Source organism: Marmota monax, unplaced genomic scaffold, assembly GCF_021218885.2.
Source record: "Marmota monax isolate L192 unplaced genomic scaffold, Marmota_monax_Labrador192_F-V1.1 WCK01_AAM20220418_F8-fsc00193, whole genome shotgun sequence".
Lineage (NCBI taxonomy): Eukaryota > Metazoa > Chordata > Mammalia > Rodentia > Sciuridae > Marmota > Marmota monax.
Genome location: NW_026695203.1, coordinates 3,911,342 through 3,937,154, shown reverse-complemented (window position 1 = coordinate 3,937,154; position 25,813 = coordinate 3,911,342). Strand labels below are relative to the sequence as shown.

General features: G+C 54.2%; 2 protein-coding genes across 5 annotated transcripts in view; one reads left to right on the top strand and one right to left on the bottom strand.

Annotated features, from left to right (window-relative positions):
• The window catches only part of Smarcd3 (SWI/SNF related, matrix associated, actin dependent regulator of chromatin, subfamily d, member 3), a 32,682-nt gene extending 17,016 nt beyond the window's left edge, over positions 1-15,666 (top strand). Inside the window, exons 1-13 of one of the 3 annotated variants that reach the window (XM_046429772.2) lie at positions 6,262-6,528; positions 9,240-9,451; positions 11,223-11,265; positions 12,020-12,142; positions 12,263-12,421; positions 12,615-12,710; positions 12,865-12,966; positions 13,161-13,322; positions 14,201-14,298; positions 14,459-14,594; positions 14,911-15,033; positions 15,157-15,258; positions 15,503-15,666. In XM_046429772.2, coding sequence (XP_046285728.1) covers positions 6,451-6,528; positions 9,240-9,451; positions 11,223-11,265; positions 12,020-12,142; positions 12,263-12,421; positions 12,615-12,710; positions 12,865-12,966; positions 13,161-13,322; positions 14,201-14,298; positions 14,459-14,594; positions 14,911-15,033; positions 15,157-15,258; positions 15,503-15,556 — 1,488 coding nt within the window. In that variant the 5' untranslated portion in view covers positions 6,262-6,450 and the 3' untranslated portion in view covers positions 15,557-15,666. Of the gene's footprint in view, positions 1-6,261; positions 6,529-9,239; positions 9,452-11,222; positions 11,266-12,019; positions 12,143-12,262; positions 12,422-12,614; positions 12,711-12,864; positions 12,967-13,160; positions 13,323-14,200; positions 14,299-14,458; positions 14,595-14,910; positions 15,034-15,156; positions 15,259-15,502 lie in introns of those variants that run through there. The other 2 variants (XM_046429773.2, XM_046429774.1) reach the window with 2 other exon arrangements.
• A 134-nt stretch (positions 15,667-15,800) lies between these two features.
• Positions 15,801-21,316, bottom strand: Chpf2 (chondroitin polymerizing factor 2). Of its 2 annotated transcripts, XM_046429769.2 has the most exons (4): positions 19,750-21,315; positions 18,798-19,362; positions 17,943-18,125; positions 15,801-17,254 (listed from the first exon to the last, which is right to left on the bottom strand). In XM_046429769.2, the coding sequence occupies exons 1-4, from the start codon at positions 20,028-20,030 to the stop codon at positions 15,947-15,949; spliced, it is 2,337 nt and encodes a 778-aa protein (XP_046285725.1). In that variant the 5' UTR covers positions 20,031-21,315; the 3' UTR covers positions 15,801-15,946. The 2 variants fall into 2 exon arrangements, with proteins under 2 accessions (XP_046285725.1, XP_046285726.1); XM_046429770.2 differs by lacking the exon at positions 17,943-18,125 and having other exon boundaries at positions 19,750-21,316.
• Between the last annotated feature and the right edge of the window lie 4,497 nt (positions 21,317-25,813).

The following is a 25,813-nucleotide window of genomic DNA, read 5'->3' as shown; positions in this document are numbered from 1 at the left end:
GTACAAAAGACTTTCTGGGGAACAGCATGTAGGCACAGCATGTTGGGAGTCTGGGGGTAAAAAGCATCGTTAGATTAAGTCTGGGGCCCTGGAGGCCAAGCTGTGACAAGGTGAGGCTGAGTGTCAGGGCTCAGGGCAGGCGAGGTCTAGGCTGCAGTGGCAGGCCTGAGCCGCCTACCCTCGACTCCTGATGGAGCCACAGGTCTGGGAGCCAGGGCCACCAGCTGCGTCCCTGAGTGTTTGATTTATAGATCCACTGCCTATTGCCATTAGGTTTAATTTTTCCCAAAAACATTTTTTAAGGAAATTAAGATGGATTTTTTTCCCTCTCTATTCAGTTTTCTTCACTCAGTGACATCTCCAGCCACAGAACACAGTGGCTGGCTCAGAGAGCTCAGAGCTCTGAGTGCCTGATGAAATCAGTAGCTGAGGCCAGTTCTGCCTCACAAGTACTCAGAAGCTTCCCAAGGGGTGAGGCAGACATTAGGCCATCAGGATGATGGCCAGGTGAGGTGCACAGGAGAGAAGCACTGGAAGTGCTGGGTTGGGGTTCCAGTCAGCCAAGAAGAGGCCCAGGCCAGGGTACAGACAACTGGAAGGACAGCTGAGGGGGTCCAGGCCCAAGCAGGGTGGGAGAACCAGGACAGGGCCTGTGATGGGAACAGCACTCCGTACCTTTCCAGCATTCCTGAGGGCGGATGGAGCAACAGCATCCTCAGTTCACAGACGATAACAGACATTCCCCCGGGGAGGAAGTGGCATTGCTAGGGCCACAGAACTGGGCACAAGTAGACACCCAGGCCACAAGACGCCACCAGGCTGCCTCCCAAATCTGGGTCCTCAGCTCCCCAGCAGCCAATACAGTGAAGATCCAGCCAGTTTCTATGATCAGATCAAGGGGCAGGTATGAGTAACTCCCTCGAAGCCTTAGGCACTCCTTGCCCTTCACTCCAGTTTCCAAGGAGATTGAGGGTTTTAGAAGGGGAAAGGGGATAGTGCAGGGGGCTGGTGGGCTCACCCAGCTCCTCCCCCAGGAGGCCAGGAGAGCCTGAGTTGGGTCCCCGACTCCCAGAGGAAAAGCCTTTCAACAGCTCTGTGTGTCCCGAGGCCATGCCCCCCCCTTGTTTTGGCCTGGGTTTCAGCCACATCAAAGCCCCTGACTCCAGCCAGACTTGCCAGGTGTTGATCCAGAGGCAGATGGGGGGGGGAGTGAGGATGACTGTGTCTCGTCCCTTCCTCCACCAGCCCATCAGTCACTGGATATCCTGCCACCACCAGACAGAGCCATGCCTGGGGTGGGGGGTTATGGTATCCCTTAGGATCCCATAGAAACCACCCCACATCCTCACGGAAATGGAGCCAGACTGGGTAGCTTTTTTTTTTTTTTTAATATAGTACCATAAGCTGTTGGGCGTGACCTGCTCCAAGAAGACCACCTAATTAATGGTGGCTGTGAGGGGAATGAAAGAAAACTGGCTGTGAATCCAAAATGTGCCTTCCCTCTGGGCCAGCGGGATGCTCAGAGCCCCAGAGGCCGCTCTGCGCTACTCCTGCGACCAGCAGCTTCAGCTCCCCGATGTTTGCAGTTCATTGTGTGTGCGGTGTGTGGGGTGGGAGGGGTGTCAAGGAGCATCCCATTAGACTGAGCAAACCCACGCAGGCAAAGGGAGAAAGGACGACTGTTCACTCAGCTAACCTTTATCATGCACCTGCCCACCACGCAGGAGCCCGGGGACCCCACGGTAAGGTCTTTCCCTGATGATAGGGACCCACGATGTGATGGTGAGGGATCCACGGAGGTGTGTGGCAAGAAGCAGAGAGTGACTCTGAGGAGAGGAGGGAGGGAGCTGGGGGGTGTCCCTGAGGACCTCGCTGAGGAGGGGGCTGATAGCTGGGCCCAGGTTTCACCTGGTGGCAGCACCCACTTGCCATGGAGATGCTCCCTCACTTCCCTCCCGGCCTTAACTTAGCTCTTGTGTGCCTTGGTCCCTGCAGTCCTATGGAATCTTTGGATTTCAGAGCAGGAAGGGCCCTAGGAATCTTGTTGCCAAACCCCTCCTTTTACTTCTGAGGAGGCAGGGAGATAACAGCCACTCGCCCAAGGTCACACAGCTATTTTGTTGTGCTATTTTTTCTTTGTTGTTTTGCTTCTTTCTATCATATTTGGTGTGTGTGTGTGTGTGTGTGTGCATGCCTGCACACGAGCATTTGTACGATTATGCAAAAATGACATGGAAAGGCAAGTCACACACAGACAGCCCCCTTCAGAGTAGCAGAAGTGTCCTGGGCACAGAAACATTCTGACACAAACAGGGAGGTACAGGGCTCAGGCAGGGGAAGGGCAGTCAGCAGGAGGACTGTGATGCCCCTAGACTGATCTTTTAAACACTGTCTGCTGGTGGAGGTTGGGGTGCAGGGTCCCCTCCCCCATCTCTGAGGACTGAGCCCGGTACCAAGGACTAGCCAGAGTTCCCTGGGGGCCTGAGACTTAGGACAGGCAGGGAGAGAGGGTCAATCCAACTCTGAGCCCCCTGCATGCCCAAGAAGGTGGTGGGATGTTTGTGACCAGAGGAGATGGTGGGAGGTGGACTTAAGGATGGGCCAGATCACAGAAATCAGGGGTCTTTAAGAGCTCCAGGTGGTCTCTTCCTGTGCGCGCGCGCGCACACACACACACACACACACTGTAATTCGTGCGGGTAATTTTGTTCCTCTAAGGAAAGCTTTATTGCTGGGTCACCGGGAAAGCGGACAGGGTATAGGGGTCTCTCCCAAGCTGTCCTTTCTCCCTCCAGTCTGGTTTCCTTTGTTCCTCCCCCTCCCTTCCTCCCTCTCCCCTGCCAGCTTCCCTTCTCTTCTTCCAGCCTCCCTACTCCCATTCCCCCTCCCCGCCCTCTCCTCCGTCCCCCCACCCCAGTCGAGTCCCCAAGTGGGACCTCCACAGTAGGCGGGAGGGCGGGACTCCGGCTCAGCCGGGCCTTGGTGGCCGTCTTCCCGCAGGGAAGGAGTTAAATCTCTTCCCCGCATCCCTCCTCCCTCCTCCGCCTCCCCCGGCCGCCGCCGAGGAGTCCTGCAGCTGGGCCCTGGGCTGACCTTCACCGGGAGGGAGGCCGCAGAGCGCATGCCCGAGTCCGGGACCGGCGCGGGCGGAGGGCGGGCGGCGCGGGCCGGCGGCGGGGCCCCAGCGCACCCGCCGCCGCCCGCTCGCTCCGGCACGGTGGGGGGCGAGCGGCCGAGCTGTCCCGCAGGCCGCGGCGCATCTCTCCCTGAGCGGGGAGCGGCGCTTTGCCATTTGGTGCTGGTCGTGCTTCTGCGAGGGAAGAAGAGATGGGGGGACGGCAGGGGGGACTCCGGCTCCGGGCCGCCGCGCAGCCGTCCCCACCCGGGACACGCGCACTGCTTGCCCCAGTGCGGCCAGCGCCCTGTTGGGCTGGAAGGAGTCTGGGCTCTCCCAAGTCCCCTTTTCCCATCTGTCTGGAGCCCTGAGCAGCAGCGTGGCACTGCCCAGCCCTGATGGGGCTGAACTTTTAGGGACCGGGGCCTTTGTGAGAAGGGAGTCCTGGCCTGGACCCCCACACTGGTTCCACCCCTGCGTTCTGGTGGGAAGGTTTCCAGGGTATGGTGTTCACACACCTAGGGCCTCGCTTGCTAAAGCAGCAAGCAAACTTGTCTGCTGGCAGATGCCTTGTGAATAGGGCCTCTGTGCGTTGGACGCGAAGGTGGCCAGGGTGTGCCTGTGTGCGAATCTATGTGGCTCCTTGTCCCTGGGTGCCTCCTTCAGTGTGCAGGCCTGGTGGTGTGTGCTTGGGGGTATGTGCATGCAGTGTATCTGTTGTCTGTGCAACACAAGAATGTCTGCCAGTGGGTGGTCAGGAGGGGGCTTATCTAGGGATCTGATTGACACTCACCTACCTGTTCCTTGGGATTGGTATCCACATAGTCCTTGGTATAACCACCTCAGGGAACCTCCTCCACCACCAAGACCAACCCAGAATTTCCCAACCCCCTCACAAAAGCTGGGTGTCTGCCTGCTGCCCTTCTGTCATCCCAGCTGCCCCAGTGGGGATCCCAGTCCCAGTCCTCTGCTGTCTTCTTTCCCCGAAGGTCTCTCCAAAAGTTGAGAACACTATGCTTTACACAAAACCTATATGTGTCTAACCCCAAGTCCAGAACCTCCATGGCCTATGGTTTCCCAGGTTCCTGCTAGAAGCCCCCAGTGGGAAGCTCTGATGATTCACACCTTCAGGTAAGTGGCAGAGTACCAGCTCTGTCCACTGGCCTGTTGAGCTTTGCAGGCATCCTTAGGCTTTTGGTGTTGTTGAGCCCCTGAGCCCAGGAATGGAGGGAACATGGGACCAAGATGAAGTTGTGACCTCAGGTGCCACAACCAAACCTAACACACGAAGCACAGGGCACATCAGACATCAGTCCAATACCAATTCATGGCCAGGGTAGATGTGGTTGGTCATCTGGAAGGAAAAAGACCTGTGCCCATGAGTGCGGTCAGGGAAAGCTTCTGGAAGGAGGTGGGCCTGAGCTGGGCTCTATGGGTGGGTGAAACGAGACAGGCAGAGAGCAAGTGGAAACATTGCAGGCAAAGAACCGCAGAAGGAGAGCCTCTGAAATAAGAATGAGTAGGGGGTAGAAGGCGAGCAGACGGACAGGGGATCACCCTCCTCCCCCAGGTTACCTTCATGGTCTGTGGCTGATGGAAACAGCCCCCCCCCACCACCCCAGCATGGCCCAGTCTCCCAGGTGCAGGGGTAGAGGTGTTGGCATCCTGGACCAGATGCCCTCTCTGTCCTTTCAGATTGATAGTGGGTGCCTGAATAGGCAGAGCCCAGGGAAAATCAGGCTGCAGAAAACACTTCTTAGTGGAACACTCCCTCTGTACTTTGTCCTGACTTCTGAAGGCATTCTGAAGGGTCATGCCCCCCCTCCCCAGTGTAATGCTAGGTCTTCAGGGCTCACCTTCAAATAAGTGTTCCAACAAACTCTTCCAGGCATTACCCCTCCCTCACCTGGATTCTGACACTGTAGACCCAGCAAGCCTATAAACTTGACCCACTGTTGTCCTGCAGCTCAAGGGCTCCTCCTCCAGAGGAGGAGAGAAGGGCGTGGCTTTGGGGGCACGGACGGGCGGGCTCCCAGTCTCGGGATCGCAGGATTTGCCCCTCCTCCTTACTGTCCTTGCTCCACTCCGGGGACTGCCAGATCCCTTCACACCAGCCCTTTCTGGGGCTCCCACATCTCCCCACCCCACACCCCTGCTTTCTTTGGGTCTTGAGGTTGGCCCCACCGTACCCAGATGCCTCAGCTCCTCTGGGTCCCCACCCCCACTCCAAGGCCATCAAGCCCTTCTTGCCTCATTCTTTCCACCCACCCACCCTCCCCAACTCTGGTCCGTTCCTCACATTTTCTCTTCCTGTTCTCCTGAGCCCGATCCATGTCCCTTTTTCGGAAATACTTCCCCTATTGCCCTCACTTTCTCACATAGAGACAAACAAAGGCTCGCAAACCCAGAAATAGACTCACACAGAGCTGAAAGACACAGGCCGTGTCCTGCCCCACACGCACGCGCGCAGCACTGGAGGCTGTCGTGGAGGGAGGCACACAGACGAGGCGTTTGTGCACGCACATAAACATCCACACCCACAGCCACCGCGCTGTGCCACAAAAGGGTGCGGACACACCAGGCGTGCGAGACAAGGGCACACACATCTGCGGGCGCTGGGGAACGCCTTCCCGGGCACACCCACCGCTGCCGGCCCTGGGGCAGGAGCAAGGCCTCCTCCGGGCTCGGGCTCCCCCCGGATTCCTTCCAGCGAATGTTTCCCTACTTGGCCTGCCAGGTCTCTGGGGAAAGGGCCTCAGAAATGCAGCAGGAGCCACTTGGGGGAAGGAAGTTGGAACTGGCTGTTCCCTGCCTGGCCCTGCCGGCGAATTCCCTAACCGAGAAACTATTTGTGGCGAGAGCCCGGTGGCCGGCGAGCCCCCCGCCACCTCCCTGACGTCCCCTCCCCGCGCCGCCGCCCGCGGCCCTCGGGCGGCCTCGGCTGCAGCGCCGCTGCCCAGCGCCGGGCTCGTCGGCGCGCCTCGCCGCTTATCTGAGCTGTTTGGACAGCGCGGGGTGCAGGCGGGCTGCTGTGTCCCCGCCGAGTCCGCAGGCAGACCCCGGGCCGCCGGACTATTTCTGTCTTATCAGTGCAGGAATGCGGCAGCCGCGGCGGCGGCGGCGGCGGCGGCGGCGGCGGCGGGCGGGCGGCGGCGGCGTGGGCCGTGGGCCGTCAGGGCAGCCCTGAAGGGGCCCCCTCCCCACTCCGCTCGAGTAGAAGTGTGAGAGAGCCCAGCAGGACTCAGAGGGGAGAGTTGGAGGGAAAAAAAGGCAGAAAAGGGAAAGAAAGAGGAAGAGAGAGAGAGAGAGTGAGAGGAGCCGCTGAGCCCACCCCGATGGCCGCGGACGAAGTTGCCGGAGGGGCGCGCAAAGCCACGAAAAGCAAACTTTTTGAGTTTCTGGTCCATGGGGTGGTGAGTGGGGGAAAGTTAGCGGGGGAGGGCGAGCGAGCTGGCTCGGGCTGAATGGAGGGACGATCGGGAGGGACCGCGAGGGCGCTCCCGCTCTCCCACCCCTCTGGTGGGGGCGCCACGGCCACGGCCCAGCCCCGGGACTGTGCCGGCGCCCTGGCATCCGAACACGTCGTCAGGGCGGGCTGGGGATGGGCGCGCGGTGACGGTGACGGGGAAGGGAGGCTTTGGCATGGGCTCTTGTCAGGGGAGGAGGGTGGGACTTGCCGCCTGTCCCCCCCAAGTGGGGGGTCCCCTCTGTACCCGACATGTTGTCTTCCGTTCTTTTCCTGGTGGGCCCAGGTACCCCTGCCCTGGGGGTGGGGGTGGGGTGGGGGACTGTGTTGCCTTGTCCCCTGTTCATCCATTGGGACAGTGTCACTCCGATTGTGTCTGGGGAGCAAGAAGCAGGTGACCCTGGAGGCACTGCCAGAGAGAGCTCTGGCTGAGTAAAACCGCTGCATCCCAGCAGGAGGGCTCTGGGGCTTGGTCATGGCCTCTGCCATCAGGATCAGGGAGAGGCCCACTCTAGGAATGAACCCCAAGAGGTCTGAGGGTCCCTTGTCAGGCTCAGCCACCAGAAGTTGATGACCGAACAACTGAAGTCAGGGACATGAGGCCTTTAGACTGCACACTCCCACCACAGGCAGACTGAGAAAGCAGTGGGGAGACTGAGGGAGCCTGGGGACCTGAAGGGATGGAGGACTGAGCTGAGTCAGTAGGGGGCCAGGTTGGGAGGGCTGTAGGAAGGGGAGACGCAGGGGCTCCAGGACTGGGGATGGGTGAAGGGTGTGGAGGCAGAATCAGGTTTATCATGGCCAAATTTGGTTGTGACCCCAGGAAGGCACCTTCTCAGTGAGAGAGACTGAAGTTCCTAGAATATTGGCCTCATAGGCATGGTGCTGGTGGCTGGTACAGTCCCTGGGGGCCCTGGGAGCCTCCCTCTCAGGGGCTCTCCCTAAGTCAGTCAGTGTCTCTGACCTTGATGGATGGGAGAGCAGCCCATAAGGAAGAGGGCTTCCCTGAGGCAGCCTGTCCTCAGTCCCAAGAGTCTAGGGATGGGGTTGAGGGGCTTCCCAGGGTGTTTGTGTAGGGCCAATCCTAACCTTGTTGTTTTGGGGAGTCCTTTAAAAGGCCCATCTAGTGGAGAAAGGGCTCTACATGTGGATCTGAATATGAAAAACTTGGAGCTTTGGTGAGCTCACTCCCAGTGCCCCATTTATGCTAGTGGGGAATGGCCAAGTCTGGGCTCTATTCTGGAGGCTTGAGTGACAGGATCAGGTGGGGTGGGGGAGGCAGACACAGGTTCCACTGTGGAAGAGATGGGCAGAAACAGCTGCTGGCTGGGGGTGGAGGGTGTTAGGGTGCAGGAACAGAAACACCAAGCCCCAAGCCCAGGGTCAGGGTCAGGGTCAGGGCTCTTCCATATGCCTGAAGGTGACATGGTGGGGTTAAATGATATCAGGGCCCACATCATTCTCTCCATAATCTCCTTCCTGCTCCTTTCGTCCCAGTCCCAATCCCACCTCCCCTTACTGTACAGCTCCTGAACCTTCCTATTGCTCTCTTCATCTTCTTTCTGGGGTTTGGACAAGTGGGGTCTTGAACACCTCACTTGGAGGCATTTATAACTCATCTAGACCCATCTGACTTCCCAGGGGAAGTGGCAAGGGATTACAACCTGCCTCATCTCCCTCTCCAGGGTCCCATAGGTTCCCTATTTCTGCTTTCAAAGGGGTGGAGTGCAGAGTAGAGAAAGTATGGGATGGCCATCTCTGATCTAGGCAAACAGGAGGCAGAGATAGATGCTCATGAAGATCTGGGCCTTTGACTCACCCCAGGCCCCCTGGCAACCCACTCCTAGCCCAGTTTCCCTCATCCAGAGAAACCTGGCAGGGGTCTCACTTCAGCCCTCTTGGGTGCCCTTCCCCTGCCTCCAGACTTCACCCTGGAAGAAATTAAGGGGCCAGCCTAAGTCCGTGATGCCCCTGGTTGTGGAAATTTGGAGTCAGCACAAGGGAGCAAGGTTTGAGATTGTGGGGCCAAAATCAGGGAACAGAGGAGAGGAGGTGATATGAGGAGGGGTGAGAACTGGAGACTAGGAAGGAGGGAATGGGAAGGGGCGCAGCTGAAGTCAGAGGAGGAAGCTCAGCCCCTAACCTCAACGAAGCACCAAGAGCAAAACCCCTGGCCCTCAGGAAACTGGGGCGGTTCAGGGGCCCGCCTTTGACAGGAGCAGCGGCGTGACCTTGGCGAGGTCGCTTTTCTCCTTGAGCCACAGTTGCCTCATCTGTCAAGTGGGGATGAAGGAACTTGCTCAGTCTGTCTTGCAGAGGAGCAAGCGGATGTGAACATCCTTTGAAAGGTTGAAAGGCGCCATTAATATTCATCTTCGCGGTACCTTCCGCAGATCCGAGGCTCGGCAATGCCCTGGGCAATTGCCTGGCTTCAGTTAGCTTCCTGCAGCAAGACGCCGAACCCCCTCCGCCGAAGCCGCGCGGATTCCCGCGCCCCTGCCCCTCCCACCCATCGCTCCCACCCATCGCTCCGCGCTCAGGGTCACGAGCCCAGGGTCTCGGCGAGGGGCGGGGACACCGGCTCCGGGAGCCTGGGGCCGGGGACCCAGGTCTGACCCGCGGGTGCCGGTTTCTGCTTCACCCCCGCCCCACCCCCAGCGCCCCGGGATGCCGTCTGGAGCCCGGATGCCCCACCAGGGGGCGCCCATGGGCCCCCCGGGCTCCCCGTACATGGGCAGCCCCGCCGTGCGACCCGGCCTGGCCCCCGCGGGCATGGAGCCCGCCCGCAAGCGAGCAGCGCCCCCGCCCGGGCAGAGCCAGGCACAGAGCCAGGGCCAGCCGGTGCCCACCGCCCCCGCACGGAGCCGCAGGTGAGTGCCCCCCCCCCCCCCCCCGCACTGAGGGGCGTGCAGGGCGGGCGGGGCAGGACCCGCAGGTGGGCGAGTTGCCGGTATTGGAAGCCGGAGGAAGAATGGTTAGCAGGAAAAGAGTCTTCCTGGGTCCGATGCCCTTTGGGGAGGTGGGTTTAGGGGGCACTGGTCTGGATCTTTTGTGTGCCCATGAAACAGGCTGCAGCCATCGGCAGCCAGTGGCCCTTCTCTTGCACGCGCCCCTAGCCCTTCTGCTTGTCGCCCACGAAGTCCTTCTCACCTCCCTTACCCCAGGTTGTGGTTGATGCTTCAGTCTTGGGGGCGGGGAGGGGGAGTTGGCAGTAAGACTGAGGGTAGAGCTTTAGCTGTTTCCCAAAGTGTGGTTCTTCGCTGAACCTTCCTGCCCCCTCCCTGGCTGCGCTTTTCAGAGCCCACTCCAAATCTCAGTCGGAGTCTCTGCCCATGTGGGTGGAGCCTGGAGATTCGCTCTGGGTGGGTGGTCTCTGCCCAGTCCTTCTCAGGTGATTCTTAGGCACTCCAAGGCTGAAGTGCAGCCATAATTCGACCTCAGGACTAGGTCTGACCCCAGGCCACCAGGGCCATCCCATTTACTTGTCTGAGCAGTTGGTGGCACCTCACAAGCCCCTGATGGGTCCTGGCAAGACAGATGCCCCTTTGGGCATCAGTATTTAGCCAAATACACATGCTTTCTTTTGCACAACAGATGGATTCCTATAAAAGGTGTAATATCAATTTTACCTCATTATTATTTTTTTACACAAAGGAAAATTCACCATTTATAGGAACCCCATGACAAATTCTTTTGCAAAGGGAATCATCATTTTGTATAGCAAATAATAATTCCCAGATTTATCTTGTATAAATGGGGAGTTTCACGTAGACACTTTATTTCGAACAAATCAGACTTTTGGTGAGTTGCTTGCCTAGCCTTCCAATGGATTCTGGATAGGGAGGGGGCAGTGGGTGAGAACACCACAAGGGGGCAGTGTAAGCCATCGGCTAGGCTGCTCTCACACAACCCGTGAGGGTTTTCTGGGGTGCTTGTGGGAGTCAGATACAGCTAGCTGGCTGGTCAAGAGTCCAAATCCTAGTTGCTGCCTACCCCATCCAACTTAGCTTCATCTCGAAGTTATACCCACATGGGAGAGCATCCATGCGTGCCCCGCCTGGTCCCTGTGGATGTGATATGTTCTTTGCCCTGTTGGCATGTGGTCCAAAGATAGGAGCACCGTGGTCCCTTCCAAGCCTAGCACCCTGGGATGCAAGTCCAGTTTTACACCATCACCTCCTGCTCCAGGAGCAAGAGGAGAGATCACCTCTTTCCCTTATTCTAAGCTCAGGCCTAGTGGCTGTGCACCCCTGCTTAGAAGGAAAGGCAGGTCCTCAGAACCTGTACTTTCTCTGTTCTGCCTTCCTTACTCCCCAACCTGCTTCAAACACTTCAGCTCCCATGTTTTGGCAGCAAACCCCTACCCCCCCATCCTCCTAAGTCTGAATTTTTCTGGTCTTGAGGATTTGGTGGTGTGGAAGGGGTTCCCAGGACAGAAGAGGAACAGGTCACCCTGATTCCCAAGAAAGGACAGAGCATCAGCTGCATGAACCATCGTTGTAGCCCCTCAGGCGGACAGACAAGCGGGCTGTGGGAACCCCAGCCAGGCAGGCGGAGATGTCGGGATAATTTAGCAGGTGGCCTCGTTACTCCCAGATCTGTCGCCATGGTAACCTGGTTTTTTCTTTAAAAAATGTACAGTGCCAAGAGGAGGAAGATGGCTGACAAAATCCTCCCTCAAAGGGTGAGTGCCTTTCACAGCAGCCCCCAGCCCACCCCCACCCTCTGCTTCTCTGCCATCCCCTCCCCCTCAGGAGAGTTCCAGCGTCAAAGCCACTTTCACTTTTTTGTTTAAAAAGCTCATTAAGAAGTAAGGCTCCCCAGGCCAGAGGGCTGGGTGGGGCATAGGGAAGGAGTGAGCCATGGGGGTGCAGGGGAGGCAGAACACAGGGCCAGAGGTTTAGGGGATTGAGTACCAGTGGTCTGAAGACACAGAAGCATGGGACAAAGAGGGGTCAAGAACCTGCCAGGTGGTATGACAGGAACAGAAGGTGACCAGAAGGCTTGGGCATCATAGAGGGACCCAGTTGGGTGTGAGTTAGCACAGTTGAGATATCAGATGTGGGGGCTAGTGAGGTGTCAGGGCAAGAGATAAGAAATGATAACCCCTAACTGTCTTAGGAACCCCAGAGTCCCTCGCCACTTTGCAGGGACCCAAAGGTAGCTGACAAACTAGTGCCTACAGGGTGCTGCCTCCTCCTGGTGATGAGCTACATGGATTCCCCTGGAGGAGAAGTGACTTTTATCCCCACACATGGAGACCCCTCCCTCAAGGCTGGATAATGGAATCCTGGGAAGAGATCCTATTCACACCCTCAAAATTCCAGGCCCTGAAACCAGATGGCTCCCTCCACATCCTTTGTGCCCTAGGATTGCACAACAAGTTCACATTTCCTATTACACAATTGGCTGAGCCCTGTTCTGCCTTGCTCCTCCAGATTCGGGAGCTGGTTCCCGAGTCCCAGGCTTACATGGACCTCCTAGCATTTGAGAGGAAACTGGATCAAACCATCATGCGGAAGCGGGTGGACATCCAGGAAGCACTGAAGAGGCCCATGAAGGTGCCTTAGTGTGGGGGTAGGAAGAGGGCTCTAGGTGCTGTGCCCAGGATAGGGAAGCAGGGTGGCCCTAGGGTGCAGACACAGTGCCTTGGTTCTGTACTAGACTCTTTATTTCTACAGCAAAAGCGGAAGCTACGTCTTTATATCTCCAATACTTTTAACCCTGCGAAGCCTGATGCAGAGGATTCTGATGGCAGCATTGCCTCCTGGGAGCTGCGGGTGGAGGGGAAGCTCCTGGATGATGTACGTCCTGGCCCAGGTCTCTCCAGGTGTCCTGGGGTGGGTATGGGCTGAGTGGAGAACAATTAGATGTTTATGCTAGGGGCTGGGGAGTCAGCCCTGGTTGTGATGGGTGGGCCTGGGATGAGTCTAGAGGACTGCCTCTTATATGCTGCCTACCTGCTGCCAACTTGGCCCATTCTGCACCCATGGTCCCTGTTCTGCCCCCACGGTCCCTCTTCCTCTTTCACAGCCCAGCAAGCAGAAGCGGAAGTTCTCTTCCTTCTTCAAGAGTTTGGTCATTGAGCTGGACAAAGATCTCTATGGCCCTGATAATCACCTCGTTGAGGTAAGGCAGATTTCTTCTGCATTTGAATCCCCACTCTCCCACAGGCCCAAGGCCCTGAAAAACACGCACAGATTTGGATCAGGGAACACCCTAAAGCCCTAGCCCCACCAATCCAGATGGGCCTGTGAGTGACCCAAGTCTTCCCCTTGGACAGTGGCACCGGACGCCCACAACCCAGGAGACAGATGGGTTCCAGGTGAAGAGGCCGGGGGACCTAAGTGTGCGCTGCACCCTGCTCCTCATGCTGGACTACCAGGTCTGTGCTCCTCCCCACTCTACAGATACCACACAGCCTCTTGGGCACATTCTGGTTCTCTTCCTTACCCCTCCTTCTCCAGGAGCATGTTTCCAAGGAGCCTCATCACCACAGGCCCCAATCCCAAGCTGCCTGCTCCTGAGCTCTTCCCATTCCTTCCCTTCAACCTAATTTTCCTGGTCACCTTTTCCCAGCCTCCCCAGTTCAAACTGGACCCCCGCCTGGCCCGTCTGCTAGGGTTGCACACACAGAGCCGCTCAGCCATTGTCCAGGCCCTGTGGCAGTATGTGAAGACCAATAGACTGCAGGACTCCCACGACAAGGAATACATCAATGGGGACAAGTATTTCCAACAGGTAACCTCTCTCCTGAACCCAGGGATCTAGGAAGCTCCATCGGGGGAAGCACCTCTCCAAAGGTAATGACTGCCCTTCCTGCCAGGTCACAGCCATGGCCTTGGAGCCAGGAGGCCAGCACCTAGCACAGGCTCTTTCATGAACTAGCTCTGTGCTACAGCCAATCCATTTAGTTTCCCAAAGTTAGGAAGATATGGAACCCTACAAGGCCAACAGCTTTCTGGAATGTAATATTTTTGACACTAGGAGTTAGGATCCCTGAGTTCTAGTCCTGGGTCTAGACTTTGGCTAAGTTACTTTGCTATTCTGCACCTTGTTCTTTTCTTTGAAGAAGATTAAATTTGTCCCATCTAATCTACTGAGTAGTTCGGAAAATCAAATTGTTGCAAGGTGGGATCTGGCAAAAAATCTACCAAAATAGAGTACTGTTATTAATGCATTTTAAAATAAACACAGCAGATAAACCTGAGGAGTAGAAATAGCAGTTGATGTTTATTGAGCACTTACCACGTGCCAGGCATTGTTCCAACCACTTTGTGTATATCGATTCACTGACTTCTCAGGATACCCTATGAGAAACCCATTCTAGAAATCAGGACACAGAGGCCTGAGGTGTTGAGCAAGTAACTCATTCAAGGTCACACAGTACACAATAGAGGCAGGACTGATATCCCTGCAGGCAAGGCTGAGGGTCCCACATAATCCCATCAGAGTGCTGATGACTCTACCTCCAGCCCAGTCCCATCCCCTTGAACATCAAGGAATCCAATCTGCTCTCAGCCTCTTGGAACTTTTCCAGGATGGAAAAATCTAGAACTATAGTCATAATTGCCTCAAGCATACAGAAGAGTGATCTTTCCCCAACCACCCCCCTTCAGATTTTTGATTGTCCCCGGCTGAAGTTCTCTGAGATTCCCCAGCGCCTCACAGCCCTGCTATTACCCCCTGATCCGATTGTCATCAACCACGTCATCAGGTGAGGTGGCCCCACCTGGCTCCTTAGACCAGGGAATTGGCCCACTCCTACCTCCTTCCCCTCCCCCATCTCTCCTACCCCTCCCAGCACCTGCCCCAGCCCTGGGCCCTGAGCCTCTGTGAGGACCTCCTGGATGCCAAGGACTGGACTTCCCTGACAGTGTGGACCCATCAGACCAGAAGAAGACAGCATGCTATGACATTGATGTGGAAGTGGAGGAACCACTGAAGGGACAGATGAGCAGCTTCCTCCTGTCTACAGCCAACCAGCAGGAGATCAGTGCTCTGGACAGTAAGGTGGGGCTTGAGCCCAGAGCTGAGGTAGAACACTGACCCAGAGAGGACAGAGCACACTCAGAATAGACCAGCATGTGGGCCTCTAAAGAGATAAGGGATACATGGCCCTTACCTGGTGCTTGAAGTCAACCTTATTTCACAGATAGCTCTGGCCACCCCCACCCTCTCTGGGACTTGAGGAAGCAGGGCTGAGGGACTGTCCTTCACAGAAGCAGCCAGCCCCTCCTTCCTCCCCTTTCCTCCCTCCCCACCCTCTTCCTTTTCCCATCCTCACTACATCACCATGGCCAGGTGGAAATCATCTTTCTACCTGTAGATCCATGAGACGATTGAGTCCATAAACCAGCTCAAGATCCAGAGGGACTTCATGCTAAGCTTCTCCAGAGACCCCAAAGGCTATGTCCAAGACCTGCTCCGCTCCCAGAGCCGGGACCTCAAGGTGAAGAGGGAGACTCAGGGAGCACTGGAGTGGGAAACAAGCACATGGGGAAAGACTATAAACATTGTACACTAGGGGCAGGTAAGGGACGGGGCTCAGGGCTGACCCCATGCTCCCTCCCAGGTGATGACAGATGTGGCTGGCAATCCCGAAGAGGAGCGTCGGGCTGAGTTCTACCACCAGCCCTGGTCCCAGGAAGCCGTCAGCCGCTACTTCTACTGCAAGGTAAGGAGCAGCCCTTGCACTCGAGGCTTCCTGTTCCTCTGTTCCAAAGGAAATCTTCCTTCTCACTTGGTGGGCCTTGCTGTTCCCCGTGGTGATACTTGTCCATCCCTCCCCCCCCACCACCACCATGCAATGGCCTCCCTGTCCCAGACTCTCTTCCAGGGCAGGGTGCTGGGTAGGTAGGCTGTTCTGATCACTCACCAGGAGCACTGTAACCCTGCTCCTGCTCCCACCTCCTCTAAAGATCCAGCAGCGCAGGCAGGAGCTGGAGCAGTCGCTGGTTGTGCGCAACACCTAGGAGCCCGCGAACGAGCACCACTTTGGACCAGCACTTGGCCCTGGGCTCTGGCCTCACCCCTCTGCCGCCTTGTGGGGCAGGGAGGACTGGATTAAAGGTCATTCACCTGACAGCACTGTGTGGTCATTGGGCACTAGGGAGAGATGGAAAATGGGGTGGGAGAGGCAATGGGTGCCTCCAGACAAACGCCTCACACCTTTCCCTCAGATTCTTCTTACTCCATCTTCCCTAGACCTAAAAACAGTTTAGCAGAAGACACTTTTAATAACATTTTCTTATTTTAAAAAGTACAGTAACAAGCCCTCCATCTGTCCATCACCTTGCCTTGCCTTGCCTGGGACTAAGGCAGGCATGGGAAATGTAGGGGGGGCAGGGCCCCAGGAGGGAGTGCTAAGTGCTGTTGGCTTGCTCCTGCTCAAATAGAGCCATGGCCAGCTGGGCACGGCCCCCCAGCCCCTCCAGGTTGCTGAGGCGGCAGCGGTGGTAGAGTTCTTCGCTGAGCCGTGGGCTGCAGTCCCGCAGAGAGAACTTCTGCACCAGCCCTGGCTCTACGGCTCGAAAGAGGTGGAGCCCTGAGAACCGGAGGAAAACGTCCATCACCTCCAGCCCCTCCAGGGCTTCCTCCTCTTCCTGGCCTGCCAGTTCACCAGCTAAACGGGCGCGGGCTGCCAGGTAGTCGGCATTGTAGAAGCAGCCCTCTGCAGATGCCTGCCGGTCAAATCTGCCCCCGATGGAAGACCCCCGGGAAGGATCTGCACCAGGAGGGGATGGGGGATCAGGGCCAGCCCCTGGGGGTCCTGGGGGTGATCTCTGTGGTGACAAGGCGGGGTTGAACTCCTGGAAATGGACTGGAAAGAAGGCCTGCCAGCCAGAGATGGCATTCATGCGGCAGCGATTGAGGACTTCAGGACTAGGCCTCGTCCACACAGTGGTGAGGAAGAAAAGAGTGTCCACAGGGTGCTTCTTGGAGACCACGTCCATGAGTCGCACCTGGGAAGGGGCCTCTGCTCGCACAGCTAGCCAGGCCAGCCTCGACCCAGGGTGCCGTCGCTCTAACTCAGCAGCCGCAGCCTTCACTCCCAAAAATGGATCTGGGGCCCCACGACCACCTTCCCGGGGCCCGTAGACCAGCAACAGGGTGAGCAGTGCATGCTCTCGAGGCTCCAGAACATTGGCTGCAAAGGCCTCGAGGAAAGCAGGAGCCGCAGCAGCTTCAGCCACCAGGAGTGGCAGCACCAACTGCACGCGTGTAGCCTCAGTGACATAGGGCATAGGCAGGATTTCCACCCGGCTTAGTGGCCGCAGTAAGCTGACCCTGCGAGCCAGGGCCCGTCGGTGTCCCCGCTGAGTCACAGCTTCCAACAGCAAGTCCAGCGTGTACTCCATGCCCCGTGCTGGGTCGAAGCGCCGGTAGCCATTGAGCAGCCGCTGCTTCTGGAAGCGCAGGCGGGGCTGATAGCGCCGATTGAGCTGCTCCAGAGCAGTGTCCACAGCATCACCCACGTCAGCCCTGCTAGCCCCCTGCAGCGGGCACTTGGGAGCCCCATCTGCACAGGAGAAGGTATGCTGCTCTGTGAAGTAGTCCCAGCCCAGCACCTCAAAACGAGAGTGTGGTGTGAAAGGGGCTGGGAGCCCAATGGGCCAGCTCAGCCCTGCCTCCCCCTCAGGGGTCAGCGCTGTCAGGTTCCGGATCTGAGCCTAGGTTGGAGGGAAGAGACCTCAAGTTAGTGTCAGCTCCAGGATCCTACCCGGCACCAGCTGCCTGGCTCTAGGATTCCAACAACTGAGCTCTGGTAGTCACCTAATCCCTGGCATATAACATTCTCTAGGTACAAAGTGAAAGGGAATATAAATGATACCCACCTTATACAACTGCTGTGAGGAGGCAGAATGTGTGCTTTGCACAGGCCAAAGCATCTCAAAATGCAAAAGCTTGACAACCTTTCTATCCCATGCCTGGAGGACTCACCACCTCTCTATGACTAAACTCTTTCTCACCTATACCCCACTTCTAACGACCCCACATTCAACTAGAGAATCCCTCTCCTTTTTAGCCCTGGATTTTTCTGTGGGCACTTTTAGAGGTTCAGGAACTTCTGGGTTTTTGCCTCTTTGGTGGAGAGGAGCTAATGGTTCTGCCTGATCCTGAGATCACCTTATCCAAGTTGTTGCAGAAGCTTACCCTATGATTGCCTTGAACCCCCAAGGACCCCTGTCTCTGTCATTGTTTTAAACTTAGGCAAAATCAGCCCTTCCCACCTCACCATCAAATGCGGCCTGGCTCAGCCCCCATTCAGCTGCCCACTCTCAGTAAGCCTGGATACCTCTGGTTCCCTCAGACCCTCCAGCTATTGTCCTTGGGACTCCCTGCTGTTCCTCAGCTTACCTGCAGTTGCTCTATTTCACTATAAGCCTGCTCCAACTCCAGAGCACTGAAGCGTTTGTGGAGCCGGTACATGAGGGTGCCCTCGGAGACAGGGTGCACAGCAAAGGCACTCAGGAAAGCCGAGCTCCCCTCCTTCTCGGGGTCCCTATTCTTGGCCAGTTCAAAGGAGCGATACTGCTGACCCTAGAGGGACCAATCAGACTGATCAACACGGCATTCAAAGCCTGCCTGTCCCAAAGCACCCTTTGCCACTCAGCATTCACACCTTTACTGCAGATGCTTTAGAGCAGGCTGAAGCGGGGGTCCTTCAGTGGATCCCCTGACCTCAGTTCTTACTCTCTCTGCCCACATTGGGAATCAGAAAGCAAGTGGACAACTAGGGACACCTTCTTCCAGAAACAATCCCACTGTTCTTCAAGGGAATAAAAGCCACAAGACAGAAAATTCTGCCAATATTTTGCCTTGAAGGACGACCTGCCTCTGGGGTCTTCTGCCCTTCTCCAGTAAGACAGCACTGCTCTCTGCACTGGAAAAGGGGTCATGGCTCTTCTCTGTAGCATGGCCACCTTTAGGACATTCCCACATTGTCCCTAACTGTAGTGTGTGTGTTGGGAGACAGGCAGATGGGGAGGATTGGTGAGTCGGGGCCCCTTTTTTTCCCAGGGATTCCTGACAAGATGCACTTCTGATGGCTCCAGGATCTTAACAATGCCAAGGGTGAGCAAGAGAGTGCTGAAGGGAAAGGCCAGTGACTGGCAAGGACAAAATGAGGGCCTCTAACACCTAGCCTGGAGAGCAATCACTCTGTTGCCACCAACTCATTAGGGACTAGGACTGACTTGAAAGAGCCGTCACCTGGTGTTGCGAGACACAGCCGACACCCAGAGAGTCGATGAGGCAGCGGCCAAGCCACTCATCAGGTCGGGCACTTAGGATGTCTCCTCGGCAGCCATCCAGATGTGGCCGCAGGCGAAGCAGGAGACTCCGTGACAACAGGTAGCCAAAACCCCCATGGCAGTACCGGGCCTGCTCGCCTGCGCCAATGAACTCCTCTGCCCGGCCCAAGTATAGGTCTTGGTTGATGCTGAGGTGGCCAGCAAGCGCTGCCAGGCGGGGGGCCTGCACATAGGTGTCATCCTGCATGATGAAGAACCAGTCGTAGTCAGCCCCAAAGTGTGTGTGAAGGTGGCGTAGGGTCTCTGACATGAGCCAGGCAGGCCGCTCATCCCCATGAGATACCACCTGCATCCCTGCAGGTGCCCGGGCCCCTCGCTGACCCGTGAAGTACAGTAACCGAGGGAAGTGGTGGGCCACTGTGCGGTTAACAGCCACGGCCAGAGTGGACAGTGTGGCTCGGGATGTCAGGACAGCCACCAGCAACCGCTCACGAGAGCCCAGCTCTGTCTGGATGTACCGTGTCCTGTGGAGAGACCAGCAAGCAGGGGTCAACTCTTCACCCTCTAGGGATACCCCTAGGAATGAGTGAGTTGGGGTTGAGGAAAGAGAAGAGAGAGACTTCTTTCCTCATCATTATCAATTAACTCCTAGAGTGAGCATTCACTGACACTTGATTAATTGGGTGAGGGGGTCTACTCGGGGGGATTAGAGCAGTTGTGCAACTTCTCCCCTGTTCAAATCAGTGGACGCTAATTTAGTACCAATAGTGAGACATTCTAAGACCTGAGGAGGGAAAAATAAGACAAAGAATTGCTCCAAGGAACCTCACACTGAAGCAGAGACAAGGACTTACATAGCAGCCCAAGACCAAGGCCAGTGTTGGGGAACTGCACACACAAATAATCCTCACCTGAGTACCTTCTTGTAGGGCTTGTTGGGATCCCTGTAGTAGGGGACAATCCGGGGTTTGAAGTCTTCATCGCTTTGGTCAGGCTGAACTCCTGAGTCTGGATTGTGCAGCCCTCCTGGCTCCCCCACAGCCTCTACACAGGGATCTTCTCCCTCTCCCTGAATCCAGGAAACCCGCAGGAGACTCAGACTACATCCAAGAGATAGCCCTAGGATGAGGGGAAGTGCTGGCCGGAGCACAGCCAATAGGGAGCTCAGTCGCATGATGGCAAGCCCTGCCATGTGGGTGCCCCAGGGGCACAGCCTCTATGATCAACAGGTTGATAGGCACAGGCCTCCAGCAGGCTACAGTTTTAGCCAGGAAACCCAGGATCAAAGAGATCATCAAGAGAGCAAGGTGTGTAGGCTTCCAGGTTCAGCATCCCCAGGAAAACTGTGCCACCGGTTTGGTCTTCAACTACCAAGGTGCTGGATCTACCCCAGAGCAATGCATATGTAAATGATTTCACTCACGACTAGAATGACAATCTGTCTCCCAGTAGAAAGGGGAAGAAGCAAATTTCAATACTGCCAAAACCTAACCCCAAAAGGACAATACTAGACATGCCTGTAGACTGGCCCAAGTCAAGAGTTGGTAACAACTGATAAGGAGTTAGGGAAAAGTACACAATCCATCAAAACAAAGGCCCAGCCAGAGAAGTCTGCCTCTGTGACCCTTTTCTGAAGACTCCCTGGCCTCTGCACCATTTCCATTTGAGATACAAAAGGGACTGCTGACACCAGGGAAGGAGCCAAAGCCTCCTTCTGCCCCCTCCCTACTGTTGAGCAAACACAATGGCCACAGTAACCCGGTCCGGAGGGTCAGCCCACCCAAATGAGGTGGCTGGACACGGTGACTCAGCACTGAGGCCTTAGCGAAGCGCAAGGGCTGATGAGGCCATCTTGCCGGGTATTCTCGGCATCACAGCTGCTGCGAGGCCGGGCCGCCCACCTTCCTGAGGGCCCACCGCGGCACTCTCGCGTGGACAAGCGGTCCGCTGCCTGGCTTTACCGAGGCCCCGAGACCAATCCAAGCCAATCAAACGCAAACCGTGAGGCGAGCAGCGGCCAGGGAAAGGCCAGCAGAGGCTCGGCTGCCTTCCGACGGGGCGGCCCGCGGCGACCACGGCAAGAAGGCCCAAGGCGCGTCTCAGCCGTTCGTCTCAAATCAAAAATAAATCGCCTCCGCCGCGGGGCTGCAGTGAGGGGGTCCAGCTGGTTTGTTCTGGGAGCCGGGCGGGTGGAGGAAGGTCGCGGCCGGGAGAGGGGTACACAGCGGGTTCTCGGCCCGGGACGAGGGACGCCAAGCCCCACGGGAGGGGCCCCTGCAGCAGGGCGGGGGGCGGCGGAGGCTGGGTGGAGGTTGACAGGCCCCAGGCGGGTGTGGGGACCCGGAGGGGGGCGGCGCCCCGCACGCGCCACGGGGGCAGGGGCCGAGAAGGTGGACCAGACTCCAGTGCCTGCCGAGGTGCCTGCTCCGCCGCTGCAGCCGCTGCCACCTCACAGCCGGCCCGCGGCTTCCTCTTCCGCTGGCTGTCAATCAGCCGTCTCTATGGTAACCGCATCCGGCCGCTCGCTCCGCCCGCGGCCTCTCTATGGTTGCCCCACAGAGCGGTGAGGGCTAAGGGGGCGTATGCGGACGCTAGTCCCCGCGAGCCTCGCCAGGACTAGACATGCCCTTGCCTTCGGTGAACACGGTTCTCCCGGTTGGCCTCGCCACCCCAGCTCCATTCAGCTGCTTAAGAAATGTTTGTTGTCACCCAGAGTTCCGGCGGTCTCGATGGCACCGTAGGAGCTGACCAGTGGTGGACGAGCTGGCCAGTCCTGTCTGCAGGGCTGAGAGTTGAGCAAGGCAGGCATTAAACATTTTGGGGCATACCAAAAATGAAACAGGTATAAATCACAAATTGTGATGAGTACCACTGCAGAAAAGTACCAAAACAGGGAGAATTAGACTGGGAATGCTGAGATCCAAAAGTTCAGTAAGTAATGTTTTGAACAACCAAAAAAAAAAAAAAAAAAAATTCAGTAAGAGTTGTCCAGACACAAAGCAGAGTTCCCCAGGCAATTAGTGAAGGGAATTAGAGAAGGGAATTAGTGAAGACAATTGGGAAGGATGGGGCGGCTAGAGCCTGGTGATAGTAGAACAGACCAAGATGAGGCTACAGGGAAGGAGGGGTCTTCAGCTGACACAGTGGGATCCCAACCAGGATGGCACCTTTCCTACGGAGCGATTTGGAAAAGTATAGGAGCAACTTTGTTGTCAAATGGCAGTGTTGGGGGAGAAGGTCGATGTCTTGCACATTGCAAGGTAGTATCACAAAACTGTCCTAATCCCATACAATGTTCTACTCAGCATTCATGTAAGTGGAAAAACTGGTTTTAATAATCGGATCCTTACAGCTGTTTTACATATAAAAAACAAAGTAGTTATATGGGTTTGTAAAATGTGCCAGATTTTAAAGGAATATAACTACCATATGAATGGAAGGCAGACTACTCTGTTATGTTCATGAATTTGCTAAGAGCTCTTCACCATTTTGGAGAACTTCGTCACCAACAACAATGGCACCCTGCAGAGAATGCATTTGTACTGTCACATTCAAAGTGATCTCATGGATAGGTCCAAACATCCTTGTACTGGGAATTAAACCCAGGGGTGCTCTACCACTGAGCCCACAACCCCAGACTTTTTATCTATCTATCTACCTATCTATTTTGAAATATGGTCTCATCAAATTGCTGAGGCTGGCCCTGAACTTGCAATCCTTCTGCCTCAGCCTCCTGAGTTGCTGGTATTATAGTGTGCCACCACCACACCCAGCAAACATCTACATTATAGAGTATATTGAAATAATGTTACTAGTTTATAAAGGATTTCTTTTATTTTTCTTTCTTTTATGGTTAAGAACTAATTTTCTTGAAATTGTATAGTTAGGTTATATCATCTAGGAACTTTGTTTCAAAATAGTAAAGGAAGTGTTAGTTTAAAAAGTGGCAACAGTAGGGCTGGTTAAAAACACCATTCTACCAGTATATAAGATGGAACTTACCTGATTAACCACCAGCACTGTTAATCTCTTGCTGTCTTTTGGTCTTATCCCCAGCTAGACTGTAACTGGATCTCCCCTCAGCAACTGGGACACAGGTAAATGAATGACTTGTTAAAGAGATTTGGGGTGGGGCTGGGGACATAGTTCAATTGGTTGAGTGCTTGCCTCACATGCCCAAGGCCTTGGGTTCAATCTCCAGCACCACCAAAAATAATAATAATAACAATAATAAATAAATAAATAAGAGATTTTAGGAAACAGAGTAGGGATGCTCATCTAGAGATCAGATTTCCAGACCAGTGTTGTCCAAAAGAAATATGTGAGCCACAAATAAGAGCTATGTATGTAAATTAAAATAACTTAATAGCCACATTTTTTGAACAGGTAAAATTCATTTTAATATTATCAGGTATCCAAAATATCATTTCAACCTATAATCAACATGAAAGACTACTGATTTGTTTTACATTTTCCCCATATGAAATCCAATACATATTTTCCTCTTACAGCATATCACAACTCAGACTAGGCATATTTCAGGAGCTCCGTAGTTACAAGTGCCTAGAGGCTACCATATTAAACACTATAGTTCCAAACCCTTCTCGGTTTAACTAAATTCTTAGGTGTTTTAGTCAGCTTTTTCACTGATGTGACTGAAAAACCTGAAAAGAACAACTTTAGAGAAGGAAAAGTTTATTTGAGGGCTCACAGTTTCAGAGGTCTCTGCCTATAAGACATCTGGCTCCATTCCTTGGGGCTCAAGGTGAGGCTGAACATCATGGCAGAAGAGTGTGGTGGAGGGAAGCAGCTCACATGATGATGAGGCAGCAGAGACAGAGACTCTACTCACCAGATATAAAATATATACCCAAAGACATGCCCCGCAATTACCCACATACTCTAGCCATACCCTACCTGTCTTTAGTTACCACTCAGTTAATCCCATCAGGGGATTAATCCACTGATGGGGTTAAGGTTCTCATAACCCAATCATTTCTTCTCTAAGCCTTCTTGCATTGTATTATACATGAGCTTTTGGGGGACACTTCACATCCAAACCTAATACTAGGTAACTCTTGATGAGTCATTTCCTTCCTTGGGTCTTATTTCCTTCCTTGGGCCTCAGTTTCTTCATATTTTAAACAGTCTAAACCAAATGTTCTTGCAGCACTGACCTTCTATGATTTGTTCATATTTATCCTTTCCTGTTCTTCTCCTATTCCTCTATCCTTCTCTTCCTCTAATTTCTCCTTTCTCCCCATTCTTCTCTCTTCACCTCCATTCTTTCCCTGAAAGTGATCTAATCTCTAATGGGAATGGCATAACTTCTAAGTGGTCAACATGCTTTGTAAAGCCATTCACCATACTGAGGGAGATGCCCAGCAACTGTTCATCGTTTCTTCAGGAAATCATGCATGTGATTGGCTGCTACACAGATACCTTCAGAGAAGTGACTTTGTTAAAGTTGTTCCCTTGTCATCAGGAGCCATTTTATAGAGTGCAGTTCTGGAATCAAAAGACTGTCTTCAGGGGCTGGGGTTGTGGCTCAGTGGTAGAGCACTTGTTTATCATGTATGAGCACTGGGTTCAATTCTCAGCACCACATATAAGCAAATAAATAAATAAAGGTCCATCAATAACTAATAAAAATACTTTTTAAAAAAAGTCTATGTCTTCAAATTCTGGTACTGTCTCATAGCTGTATTTTTATTGACAGCTCTATTATTTAGTTCCTTGTAACCTGCCTGTGACTACATATGTTAAATAAGGCTAGTAAAGGGAGACAATACTCCCAAGGAGGTTCAGTGCCTGGGTAAGTGATTCTTATGTGATCTACAATGATTACTCCTTTGCTTCATGCAGAAAAGCTATATATATTCATTCAACTATATTGTATATTTTTTGTATCTAAAATAATGCTTTTACATATAGTAGATGCTTTAATATTTGTTAAACATTAAATTAAATCAATATCTAGTGCATATTATCCATAGGCAAGTATTCTACAAGGAGCAGGAAGGGCAAGAGAAAAATTCAGTTAGCTAATTAATTAATTAACAAGAATTAAGCTCTTTAATCCTTACAAACACATGAGGTCAGTACTATACTACATCCTTCTCATTTTACAGAGGAAAGTTTGTACTTTGCACAGTGTCAAACATTGTGAGCAGTAGAGCTAGGGTCTGAATGCAAGCAGTGTGCCCCAAGTTCATGTTCTTAATTATGCTATTCATGTGAGGTCCCCACCTCATTACTCAACAGCACATAAGTCACTTATTTTAAGGCACTTAACATACTTGAAGGTCGTTGTTTACTTTTCAAAAGTTCCTTCTTCCTCATGAAGTCAAGGAGTGATTTGTCATCAAGGCAACTCCATCTCTGAGCCTGATGTATAGTAGTACTTAATTCTAGGGAAACTAATGTTTAAGGTATGAAAATGTGAAATAGCATGGCTTTTCTCTGAACTGTAAGTAAGCAGAGTCTACGGAGGAAAACTACTTCTACTACGGGAGCTCTTTTTTTTTTTTTTTTTTTGAGTCCCCATAGGAGTAAGAGTTTCTTTGTTTCCTTTAGTGTCACTGATCGCGAGGCACCCGTTGATAGGAGCCTGTTGAAGTAACAGGATCAAGAATTTGCCTTGTATTTGTGGCTACAGATTTGGAGTTTACAATGCGAAGTCCGAGAGTAAGTGAGGCTCAAAAAAAAAAAAAAAAAAGTAACAGTCAATGTCATAGTTAAGTGTTGCTAAAACCTCAGCAAAGGGGTCTTTTACTTCAGACTCATCGCATCGAACTTACGTGGTTTTGATGGAAATCTAACAATTCTAGAGTGGGTGGGGTAAGCAGCTAAGATTCTGGAACAACGTTTGGTTAATGATGAACCAGCCTCTCAGATTTCCGTCTCACGAGTCCAGGATGTCTTTCTTCCTGGGAGAATTCCGCTGTCATCGTCCGCCCGGCCCCCTCACTCCGG

What these genes read in the sequence shown, in the direction of transcription:
- Chpf2 (XM_046429769.2), bottom strand. Translation starts at nt 20,030, where the DNA reads ATGGCAGGGCTTGCCATCATGCGACTGAGCTCCCTATTGGCTGTGCTC. An exon ending in CCCTACAAGAAGGTACTCAG is followed by an intron (nt 19,363 to 19,749) that starts GTGAGGATTATT and finishes GTCTCTCCACAG; the next exon opens with GACACGGTACATCCAGACAG. An exon ending in GCTGTGTCTCGCAACACCAG is followed by an intron (nt 18,126 to 18,797) that starts GTGACGGCTCTT and finishes TGGTCCCTCTAG; the next exon opens with GGTCAGCAGTATCGCTCCTT.